General features: G+C 41.4%; 2 protein-coding genes across 2 annotated transcripts in view; one reads left to right on the top strand and one right to left on the bottom strand.

The window, feature by feature from the left end:
• The first annotated feature begins 756 nt into the window (after positions 1–756).
• Positions 757–5,875, top strand: LOC100497159 (mpv17-like protein 2). The gene is made up of 6 exons (XM_002934810.5): positions 757–865; positions 2,552–2,777; positions 3,085–3,246; positions 4,019–4,095; positions 5,130–5,258; positions 5,705–5,875. Exons 2-6 carry the CDS (start codon positions 2,591–2,593, stop codon positions 5,789–5,791), a joined length of 642 nt encoding a protein of 213 aa, XP_002934856.2. The 5' UTR covers positions 757–865; positions 2,552–2,590; the 3' UTR covers positions 5,792–5,875.
• A 1,849-nt stretch (positions 5,876–7,724) lies between these two features.
• Positions 7,725–12,314, bottom strand: part of rab3a (RAB3A, member RAS oncogene family) — a 34,351-nt gene continuing 29,761 nt past the window's right edge. The window contains exons 4-5 of the mRNA NM_001016426.2: positions 9,577–9,701; positions 7,725–9,313 (exon numbers count right to left, since the gene is read on the bottom strand). Coding sequence (NP_001016426.1) covers positions 9,123–9,313; positions 9,577–9,701 — 316 coding nt within the window. The 3' untranslated portion in view covers positions 7,725–9,122. The remainder of the gene's footprint in view (positions 9,314–9,576; positions 9,702–12,314) is intronic.

Raw genomic sequence — 12,314 nt, 5'->3', positions numbered from 1 at the left:
GTAGCGTTAACACTTGCGCGCAAAGTCGCGCCTTTTTCGTAGCGTTAAAACTTAAAAGGCGCGACGTTTCGCGCAAGTTTTAACGCTACGAAAAAATAGCGACTTTGCGCAACTTTCGTAAAGACACCGAAAAACTCGAGTTTTTACGCAAAAATCGTAAAGACGCCGAAAAACTCGCGTTTTTACGCAAAATTACCGATCATTACGAAAAAAACGCAATCGGACGCATTCGGCCCGTTCGTGGGTTAGTAAATGTGCCCCATAGAATTAAAGATACCTATTTAAGGCCTGATAGGGGCTGCAACTACTAGTCTCCATAATTTTATTATGAAGGCACTTTATACATTCAGTAGCACCATATAAATAAATGTACTGTATTCATACAGCACCATAATAGTGGGCATCTAACTAAATGTTGGAACACTATGAGGCCTTTAGATCATTGCTTCATGTGTATATACCTACTTAATGCAGAATTGTAGGGATAGGGTGTTCCAGACAGCAGGAGAGCCACAGCATAATGTTAAAGCTACTGCATTATTGGGGGGTGCATATCCCAGAGGAGCCTGTTATACACAATAGAAGATGAGCAAATAAAAGTTCAGGAAATCAGATCTAGTAGATAATAATGGAACACAACTTTAAAGACTAGGAAAAACAGCAACTTGATTACATACAATGTGCAGGGCTGCAGCATGAACTGCATAGGGCGGGACTTGGGCTGCTATTGCACAGTTCTCCTGTCACTCACGGTTACCACAACTTCCTGTGGAAGAATGAAAGGACACGCCCAGCCCTCATTCCAGCCTGAACACCGAGTACAGAGAATATGTGTTCTATTCTGATGTATTTACAGTTTTAAGAGGTAAAACGCAATTGAAACCATTTTTCTGGGATGATAAAGAAAGGAATCATGTAGCGCTGGGAGATGAGGGAGACAATATACACCTCCGCTTATAAAGGAACTTTACCGAACACATAAGTTGTTACTTTATGATTATACCTGTATGTTCTCATCCCGCTTGAATTCTTAGCTCTATGAGGGCAGGAAACTTTATTATGTCTGTCTTTTAGCACATGACACGTTATCTTTGTATATCTAGCTTTTTTATTACGGTGTTTGCACTTTAACTTAAAAAATATCCAGTGCTGCGTGTCCCGTAGTGCTATATACACAGGCGTAATGCAAAGGTCTGTGGGATTCAGTCAGACACAGCTCTCTTGTGGGGCTAAATAACATCCCACATTTTCTGACTAGTCCTCCCCAACCTTGGAACCCAGAAACTCTGCTCAACGTGATAGCGCCAGATAGAACAGGACTGTGAGGGAGGCGAGTTCCTCAGGTGTACAGTTTAGAACATTTAACCCCTTTCCCCCCCCCCCTTTACCACTATTCAGCAATCCCTCACCCATATCCACACATTTAAACATCCACCATGGACTTTGCTGAATAGCCTTAGGTCTTTGCTCCAAAATGTAGCAGATCTATGTTTGCCCCATGAATACCCACTGGCATCTGGCACTTAGATGTCCCACCCTCTAACAGTCCCCTATCTTACATGTCATTCAGAAGCACTAGTTGAGGCTGTGCTGTCCAACTGGCGCCCGTGGCCCCCACTTGTCTGGCTGCTATGACTGCTTACCTTTGTGTAAGATTTAAATGGTATCAGTACTGAGATGAACTGGCCCCTAGCATGGTTTACACCTCAGATTCAGTCAGTAAACCCCTGTATTGTTTAAAAAAACGTAATCCCCTGTAATGTTCATACCTTTTAATCCCTGCATTGCTCACACCTCAGGCTCAGACTGTAAGCACCCACATTGTTCTCCAGTTCCACCTCAGACGGACTGTAGGGTCAGTAGGATCAGTGCCAGCTTTCTGTCACTGTATGCTGCCTGTGTATATAGCAGGCAGAGTATGATACACACAGGCAGCATATAGCAGGCAAAGTATGGCACATGGGCAGCATAAGGAAGGCAAAGTATGGCACACACAGGCAGGGTAGGACAGGCAGAGTATGGCACACACAGGCAGGGTAGGACAGGCAGAGTATGGCACACACAGGCAGGGTAGGGCAGGCAGAGTATGGCACACACAGGCAGCATAATGAAGGCAGAGTATGGCACACACAGGCAGGCAGACAGGCAGCATAGGGCAGCCAGAGTATGGCACACACAGGCAGCATAGGGCAGGCAGAGTATGGCACACACAGGCAGCATAGGGCAGGCAGAGTATGGCACACACAGGCAGCATAGGGCAGGCAGAGTATGGCACACACAGGCAGCATAGGGCAGGCAGAGTATGGCACACAGGCAGCATAGGGCAGGCAGAGTATGGCACACACAGGCAGCATAGGGCAGGCAGAGTATGGCACACACAGGCAGCATAGGGCAGGCAGAGTAGGGCACAAACAGGCAGCATAGGGCAGGCAGAGTAGGGCACAAACAGGTAGCATTTTTGTATGTAACTTTCATGTTCATTTGATACAATCATTTATTATAAAGTGCTGCAAAACATATTGGGGCTCAATGATTCTCATTTTCTTTCTAGATCTAATGAGAGCCTGGCTTGTCACCTACAGCAGCTATAATGATCCACCAGGGCAGGTTTCTGCTCACTCGTTTTGTTGGCAGCTGGAAACAGTTATTTACAGGGCAGACCTTGCTGATCACTAACACTGTGAGTGCGGGGGTGCTTCTGTCCACTGGTGATGCAATTCAACAGACATGGGAAATGAGAAGAAATAAGGAAAAAAAGCGAGATTGGCTACGAACAGGTACAAGCTTTGGCTCGCACAGTTTGTGCCCTTCAGGCCTGACAGATCAGCCCATTGTAGCGGAAAAGATTGCGTGACTCTTGGACAATGTAGGCTGTGTCTCGTCTGTTCCTTTGATATTCTGTGAAAGACCAGCATCTCTGCCCAAATGTAAATAGAGGATATATATACATGTAACTTCTGGAGAACTAGACCTGTGTATATATGGATATGAACCACTGCTGGTGTGAAAAGGTATTCAAGGTAACATGTAGTGCATTTTGGTGTTTATTTCTACATTTATTTTTCACTTTTCTTTTATTTACAGGCAGGATGTTTGCAATTGGGTGCTGTCTTGGTCCTGTTGACCATTATTGGTATGTTTTCCTGGATCGAATACTCCCAGGCGCAACAGTGCGTGTGGTTTTAAAGAAGGTCCTGGTTGAACAAATTGTGGCCTCTCCTATTCTTGGAACCATGTTTTTTATGGGTAAATGTTGATTGTGCTTTTTAGTCTTATAGAATATTTAATTTTATAAGTAAAGGTGTCACTACCTTCCGGTTTGTGCCTGTATGTTACCCAACCACTTAGATTGTAAGCTCTACGGGCACATGGCACTTATGTATATATATTTATTATATCACTTGTCCACCCTGTGTGTAATTTTGTATTCTGTAAGATTGTACAGCGCTGCGTACCCTTGTGGCGCTTTATAAATAAAGTTATACATACATACACTTACTGAGATCAGCCTGGAAATGTGTCAGTCTAATTGCTAAATTATCATGAAGAATAGAACTGTTTGCTTTAGAAAAGCATGAAGGTTGTTCCATAAATCATTGTATGTTTTCAAGAGACCACTTTTCCTAGGTATTCTCAGTAACACACCCTCACAATGACCTACATGTTTTTCAAAAGCGAATTGTTCTCTTTTTCACGACAATTTAGCCATTGGATTCTGTAGTATAGTTGTAATATAGTTGTTTAAAAAAGAAAACTTTGCAGCTGCCTATGGCTTCCTAGTTAGAATAAATCACAATGTGTGACAGTGTCTTTCACTTAACATCTATTGAAAATATAAATTGATATAAAGTATATGTAACCCTCTATTTAACACATATGAAAACTGGGCATCTTACAATAGAGAAAATACACTATTAAAGTAAAAAATTAATTATTAAAAAATGATAACTGTGTGAAGTGTTTACATTGTAAGATATGGCCTTTGTCCTAGTCTAACCAGTTTCATTTTAAATGGCAGGAACCGGTTTAATGGAAGGACATAGTGTGGAGGAAAGCTGGGTAGAGTTTAAGGGAAAATTTTGGGAAATGTACAAGGTGAGTAGCAGAGGGATATCTGGCACTGTTTTGCTCTTGTTTGTTTGGGGCAGTGTAAAATAAGTCATTTACAGCAGTTATGTGTGGCTAAAACCCACCAACCAAGCACAGTCTGCCGGTTAGGTGTGGACTTGCATTGAGCACAGTTAATGGCTTATCTGTATGCTTCCATGTCTAATATTTTGTTGTGCAGGCATGAAATGTACACATCTGTTCAGTCACCAAGGTCCCTACTTACTGGTAGCATCTGTACCCTGTGTTTTTCATTATTCAGTTTAACTAGTATGCTGGGTGCTTCCTATCCTGTATATTTCCCCTTGCCCATGTTGTCAGACATCCAGTTTACCCTAGCAACCAGGCAGTGGTTTGGATGAGAGACCCAAAATCAAATGTGGGAGGGCCTGAATAGAAAGATAAGGAATAAAAAGTAGCAATAACAGTACTATTGTAGCCTCATGGAGCAATAGTTTTTTTTTTTTTTAGCTTCTGGGGTCAGTGACCCCTATTTGAAAGCTGGAAAGAGTGAGAAAGAGAAGGCAAGTTATTAAAAAAAATAAAGGAAATAATGAAGACCAATTCAAAACTTGCTAAGTATCGGGCATTCTATAACATACTAAAAGTTAACGTGAGCCGTCCCTTTAAGCAATGATTTAATAGGATTCAAGCTCTGTCCTGTGCCAGGTTATCAGAAATCTGTAGAAAGATCAAATCTGGTTCTCTTATTGGTCAAAATGTCTTGCTTCGTGTGTAGCCAAAATGGCCAGTGATGTGCCGGTTTTTCATGTGTTTGCATAGGTTTGTTGTTTAGGGTATACATTCCATTTAGAGGGTTAGTTTGTGCTGATTGGATTGGTTTCGGAGTGTGGGCTCTATGCACATGACCTAGTGTGTCCCCACAGAGTGCTAGGTCTTCTTGGACATATAACATAAGTACCCGAGTTGAGTGTCACAATACAAAGTGTGATTTGGTTGCAATCTAGAAATGTACCAATGCTTTTGATGTACGCTAACTACTATTATGGTTGTTTCTATAGGTTGAATGGTGTGTGTGGCCGCCTGCTCAAATAATCAACTTCTACTTCCTTCCTACCAAGTACAGAGTGATGTATGTTAATTTTGTAACACTGGCATGGGACATCTATCTGTGCTACCTAAAACACAAGGTGAGTTCCATAGAGGTACATTAACTTGATGCTACTGTTATCAATTAAAGACATAGATTTCACTTGAGAAGTTTGATGCTTTCACCTTTGAGACCAGCAAATGGATAACTCATTTTCAAACACATCTATAAATAGTAATTTCTCTGCTGGGAGTAAGGGCCGTGGTAGACAGGGAGATTAGTTGCCCGAGAGCCATCGCCGCATACATTCAAGCCGGTGGGATGTCATATCAGGGAGATTAGTCGCCCCTAACAAAGGAGATTTGTCTCGGGTGATTAATCTCCCCATCTACCACTGCCCTTAGAAGTGCAGATGAAAATATCTAGAAAAGCTACAGAATACAGTAAAATATGAGTAATCTTTGTTTTGTGTAAACAAGGCATGTTTGTTTGAAATTATTTACTTCTATTTTGATCTAATATTATCTGATCTTTGTTTTGTTACAGAATCCAGTAACCCATGAAACACCAGCTAAGTCGGAAGAGGTTTTAAATGACCCTGTATCATTAGCAAATCCAGTCCAAAATTTTTAACAACATTGGACAATCAATAGGACATTTGTCTAAGGGCTCTGGCACACGGGGAGATTAGTCGCCCGCGACAAATTTCCCTGTTCGCGGGCGACTAATCTCCCCGAGTTGCCATCCCACCGGCGACAATCTAAGTCGCCGGTGGGATGGCACACGCGGCGGCGCGATTTCGGCAAATCGGCGAAAATGCCTCGCGAGGCAACTTCGGCGATTTGCTGAAATCGCCTGCGCAGCATGTGCCATCCCACCGGCGACTTACATTGTCGCCGGTGGGATGGCAATTCGGGGAGATTAGTCGCCCGCGAACAGGGAGTTTTGTTGCGGGCGACCAATCTCCCCGTGTGCCAGAGCCCTAAAGGTGGCCATTTGTTTTCTTTAATGCTCCTCCTAAATGATCTTATCTTCTGCCTCAGTTTTTCTACTGTATTTGTCATTATCTCTGGGAAGTAATGCAGAATGTACTGATCATAGTTAATGAACAGTAAAATAATTTAATAATGGCGTTTTTAAGGATAACCTCAAAACATTCCAGATATACATACCTTTAGGTTTTGAAATACTGGGGACCACTGTGTGCTGTGAGATGACCCATAATATCTCCAGTATAATATAACCTTTACACTGAGATATCAGTATGCTGTATAAATAAATATACTTAGCATGGGTCTTCATGACTTTGTGGTCACGGAACTCCTGCCCCATATGCAGTGCTCCCTAAAAGGGGCACCTTTTGCATAACTACTACTACTGCTGCTGCCAGTGTACTATAGTACAGTACTTTAGCATTTGAGAGACCGTTATTATTTTGTGATGTTGGTATGCGTGTATATAAATGTGTGAAAAGATAAGGTAGAATTATGTTTGCCGAATGTGAGATGTCTAAATATATTCATATTGCCCAGTTTCCAAACGGCAGATCCTATCATAGTCCTCTTTACTGGGCCCTCAGTCATTAGCTGCACTGTTTCCTTGCCAGATGCTCAGGGCAAAAGAACTGGTAATCTCTATAAGTCCATTAGGCTTATTAAAATCCATAGAAAAGTATTGATTTTTCCTATTACTCATTTCCTCAAACTATAATGCTCGGCTGGATTCCAGAGTTTTGTTTGTGGCCAGTGACTAGCACATACAGTACTGATGTGGGGTTGGCAGATTCATTGTTCACCAGCGAGTTCTAATAAATCTTGTAGGTGCCAAGTGTGCCCTCAAAAAGTTAAGCTAAATGGAATCCATAATAGGATGCAACTGAGGGTCTGTTGCACACTTATCAAGAGATATAATTAGCTTAAAAGCCTCGACCATACAGAAGAATTTCTTGTGACAAAATGCCCTTCTTGGAAGTTTTTATCCATTTATATAACAGTATTTATTTCTCTTTTAAGTTAAATTTCAGAGCCTAGCCCTGTGCCTTTTCCAAGTTCACAAATAAAGCAACCATGTGAAAACTGGCTTTTTCTAGTGTACTGGTTTATCTCTTCACCCACGGTGCACTTTGCATTGGCCTGTTGCAGTGTGCAGTTCCCAGTGTGATTGCTGTTTGAACTTATATGTGTTTGAATTTTTTTTTAAAACCCCACCAATACAGATAGTTTTTCATCTTATAAAGCAAGTAAATGTGTTTGGCATTATAAAGGGAAAGATCGTGCCATTCTCCAGACTGCTGTCCAACTATAAAGATTAGCTAAGAACCTTTCTGTTAGAACAAGAAAGCTGGTCTGGTAGCTCATAGTAATATCAATATATACACAAATCTAAAGAGAATGAATGTTCTATTCTGAATGAAATATTCTAGATGCTCTCATATAAATACAAAAATAAATGGACAATGAGAAACACAATAAGTGCAGACATCTAAAGACAGCTTTTCCTACCTTTCCAACACTGTTGCACCTTTTAGTTTTTTTTTTTAAAAGAAAGACAATATTAAAACGAGTGGTTTCACTTTTTACTTTTTATTCTAACTACATGAACAAAATCTCATAGGAAATTCACAGCACTCAAATTAATGCATTCTTAAAAAGCCTATGATATTCAACATACAATTTGCTATATATTATTGTGACTACCTATATATTCTATAAGTTCATAATTTATATAGAATTAAAATATTTATTTTCAAGGGATAAAAGGTTCTATGACCACCTAATGCAGAGGACAAAATGACTTGTTACTGGCCACTGAACTCCTCTATAAGCAGCTGCCATCTAGTGGCACATAGCTGGAACTGCACTTCATGAAAATAGGATGATATCGATAGTTTCACACATCAGATTCAGACACAAGAGACACGGTATAATAAAAAATATATATATAATATATATAAATAATCTGAACACAAAAAAGTGAAGAAGATTTATGATATGGAAGTTTCTGAACGCACACACCCACACACACAAAAAAAAAAAATGGGGGGGAGGGGGAAAACAATTTGGTAAGGTTCAGAGAACATTCATTTTCATGCAGACAAAATTACAGTAGTGCTGAAGGGTAGGCTATAGAAATGCTTGGAAAAATCTATTTAACAAGAAAACGGCTGCCTTTAAGCAGGAATGCCACATTAATTAAAAGGGAAACTGTATTCCATACAAGACTTAAAGCAATGGTCATTTCCAAATATGGGTTCATCTATTTTTGTGAGGTTCCACAGTCACCTGATACTAAGGACTGCCAGTTGCCACCAAATGGTTTTATATATGTATAGAGAATCCCTGATAAGCATTCCCTGGTACTTCTACATTGGAAAGGACGATTGTGCTACACCAGGATACAGCTAGTGTAATGCCAATACTAGGGCCTAGTCAACATGTCCTAAAAATCAAGTTGTAGAAAGGCCATGAGGTTACACTTTGTTAACAGTAGAATACCTGTTTAAACACTCATGATGTTGTGTTTAAGCCATCTCTGTAAGGTACATTTGTCCTGCACAGTCATTCTTCTTTCTTAAATTGCCACTAATTCAAGAGCAAGTACCAACATCAAATGCTAAAAAGGCAAATGTAGGTCAAAGTCCCCACTGAGCAATGATGTGAAAACGCAATATTTATCCAACCATTTCTCAGCTTTACCCACTCAGTTCTGGAAAATCGCACCCATCTCTCTCGATCTCTCTATAGATATAGATATATACTTTTCTTTAACTATTTTTTTTTATCAACCATTCTGTTTGATCTCTTTCTTTGCTACATATATTCTAACTAAAAAGATTGTAACAGACAAAGAGTCATCTTCGGACGATATGCAGTATTCAAGGTCATGAGGGAAAGGTCACCACTCTATTGAAGTTAGGAAGGTGGGGGGAAGGAACGGTTTGTGTACAAGGCTAGGATTTTTTTCCTTAGCAGGCGCAGTCTTGGTGTGGGGGTGCCTGCTGGTCAGTGAGCTGGGGTCCTTGTTTGGCTCCGGTGACAGCTGGATCAGCTGTATCCAAGCTCTCTGACATCTTTTCACAGATGATATCCACCAAACGTTCAAATGTCTGCTTCACATTGATGTTGTCTTTGGCGCTAGCTTCAAAGAATTCAAAACCTGTTGGATGAAGGTGGGATTAGTGCTAGTGCCATTAAATAACAATACTGTGTTACTATAGTGTGACAGTTCCAAAACAGTTCAGGAAAGTGTATGGGTTTCCCTTGGCCAGTACATGCACAGTATAATATTTTCAGAGCAAGGAATCTCTGGGTCAACCAAAAGAGTTCTAATGAAAAGTACTTGAGGCTGGAGGGCTCACTTTCACTTACCTTCTGCAGAGTTCTTTGATTTCTGCCTTACATTACCAGCTGCACACTCACCTAGATGCTCTGCCAATTGCCTTCCTCTTTCAGATGACACAACTCTTTCATCTTCCATGTCACATTTGTTCCCAACCAGTAAAACCTGTGCATTGTCCCAGGAGTACGTCTTGATCTGAGTTGACCTGTTTTGTGTATTAGAGAGAATGGAATGAATTTCCAGATATTATACCAACATTAAAGATATTAAGGAGACTCAGTCTTTGTACCATATCAGTATCAAAGATGTTTCTTATCCCAACCATTCCAGTGAAGCAGGGGATGGTATGGTTATTTAAATAATATATAGAATCAGACAGATAACATCATGCTTCCTGTACAGTTTAATAATTACAGCTGATGGCTAATTACTATCACAGACTCGTTTATATGCTGATACATGAGTCCAACTGTGAGATTTAGCTCAGGCACAACACTGCTCACAAAGGGATCTTTGAAGAGTTTTAGGGGATGATTCAAATGTATTAATACTGAAAGCCAATTTCTAACACAACGAGTAAAGTTCCCCATACACCTAAAGATCCGTTTGCTTGGTGATGTCGCCAAGCGAGCGGATCTTCTTCCTATATCCCCACCTACGGGTGGACGATATCAGGAGAATCCAGGCTAATTCAATCGTTTGGCCAACAGATCGAATTATAACGACGGGTATAGGCAAAGTCGGTCAGGGGACCGCATCAACGAGCCGATCCAACTAGATTTTTAAACCTGCCCGATCGAGATCTGGCCGATTTCAGGCCAGATCGGTCGTGCAGTCCCGTCGGTAGTGCCCATACACGGCCCGATTAGCTGGCGAATTGGTTTAAGTGACCGATATCGGCAGCTAGAATCAGCCCATGAATCGACCTTAAGCCCAAATCCAATCTTTTCAATTGTTTTATTAAGGTTTTGACCTAAACAGCAAAACAATTAACAATATAGCACTGCTATAGATCAGAGGAGGCAATGCATATGATAGTATGACCCAAACCCAATCAATCATTTATTATATAGTCTGGCCATTAATGCATAAGCCTAAATTGTGCTAGGAAGATAACCTTATACTTACTTGCCTTTGGAGGGAATGGGTCAGTTAAAACAGGAAAATTTATTCACACTTGACTTGGGCTTTGATAAGGTACAGTCTCTCTTTACAGCTGCACTGCAAGCTAGTGTGATGTCAATAACCCTCCCTGATGTAAACAGAGCTTTGTCTGGTCAGCCTGCCAATAAAACAGGGCACAAATAATGATACAACTGCTCTCAATTGAGTTTCCTGGTCACTTTCTATGGCAGCAATAGGTTAATTTTGTGACCTAGTCGCAGTGCAGCACTTCCCACCAATGTGTTAGGAGACGTAGGCCTAACCCTTGTCCATAGTCCGTGTACCCAAACTGTATATTTGAGTGTGGGTCATTACTGGTAAAGGCTGCCATGGAAGGTGAACAGAAATTAAGTGTAAATAAATGTCCTGCTTCCCTGCTCACCCATTGCAGCTAATCGCCAATGGGAAGTTAAAATTTAGGGCATTAAATGTACCCATAGTTCCAAGATATGTAATAATTTCTCTTCCATTCCGTTAGCTGGACAGGACAATAGGAATAAGAAGTTCTGGTGGGTCTGGGTCTTTCAAAGCATTGGTGGGAGGTCCTGTCCCTTGGTCAAGTCTGAGGATTAATGTGTTACAGTGGCTTGCAAAAGTATTCGGCCCCCTTGAACTTTTCCACATTTTGTCACATTACAGCCACAAACATGAATCAATTTTATTGGAATTCCACGTGAAAGACCAATACAAAGTGGTGTACACGTGAGAAGTGGAACGAAAATCATACATGATTCCAAACATTTTTTACAAATAAATAACTGCAAAGTGGGGTGTGCGTAATTATTCAGCCCCCTTTGGTCTGAGTGCAGTCAGTTGCCCATAGACATTGCCTGATGAGTGCTAATGACTAAATAGAGTGCACCTGTGTGTAATCTAATGTCAGTACAAATACAGCTGCTCTGTGACGGCCTCAGAGGTTGTATAAGAGAATATTGGGAGCAACAACACCATGAAGTCCAAAGAACACACCAGACAGGTCAGGGATAAAGTTATTGAGAAATTTAAAGCAGGCTTAGGCTACAAAAAGATTTCCAAAGCCTTGAACATCCCACGGAGCACTGTTCCACCGATCATTCAGAAATGGAAGGAGTATGGCACAACTGTAAACCTACCAAGACAAGGCCGTCCCCCTAAACTCACAGGCCAAACAAGGAGAGCGCTGAACAGAAATGCAGCCAAGAGGCCCATGGTGACTCTGGGGGAGCTGCAGAGATCTACAGCTCAGGTGGGGGAATCTGTCCATAGGACAACTATTAGTTGTGCACTGCACAAAGTTGGCCTTTATGGAAGAGTGGCAAGAAGAAAGTTAACAGAAAACCATAAGAAGTCCCGTTTGCAGTTTGCCACAAGCCATGTGGGGGACACAGCAAACATGTGGAAGAAGGTGCTCTGGTCAGATGAGACCAAAATAGAACTTTTTGGCCAAAATGCAAAACGCTATGTGTGGCGGAAAACTAACACTGCACATCACTCTGAACACACCATCCCCACTGTCACATATGGTGGTGGCAGCATCATGCTCTGGGGGGGCTTCTCTTCAGCAGGGACAGGGAAGCTACTCAGAGTTGATGGGAAGATGGATGGAGCCAAATACAGGGCAATCTTGGAAGAAAACCTCTTGGAGTCTGCAAAAGACTTGAGACTGGGGCGGAGA

This window comes from Xenopus tropicalis, chromosome 1 (assembly GCF_000004195.4).
Source record: "Xenopus tropicalis strain Nigerian chromosome 1, UCB_Xtro_10.0, whole genome shotgun sequence".
NCBI classification, from domain to species: Eukaryota; Metazoa; Chordata; class Amphibia; order Anura; family Pipidae; genus Xenopus; species Xenopus tropicalis.
Note: the sequence above shows the minus strand (reverse complement) of the source record. Positions and strands in the feature narration are given on the sequence as shown.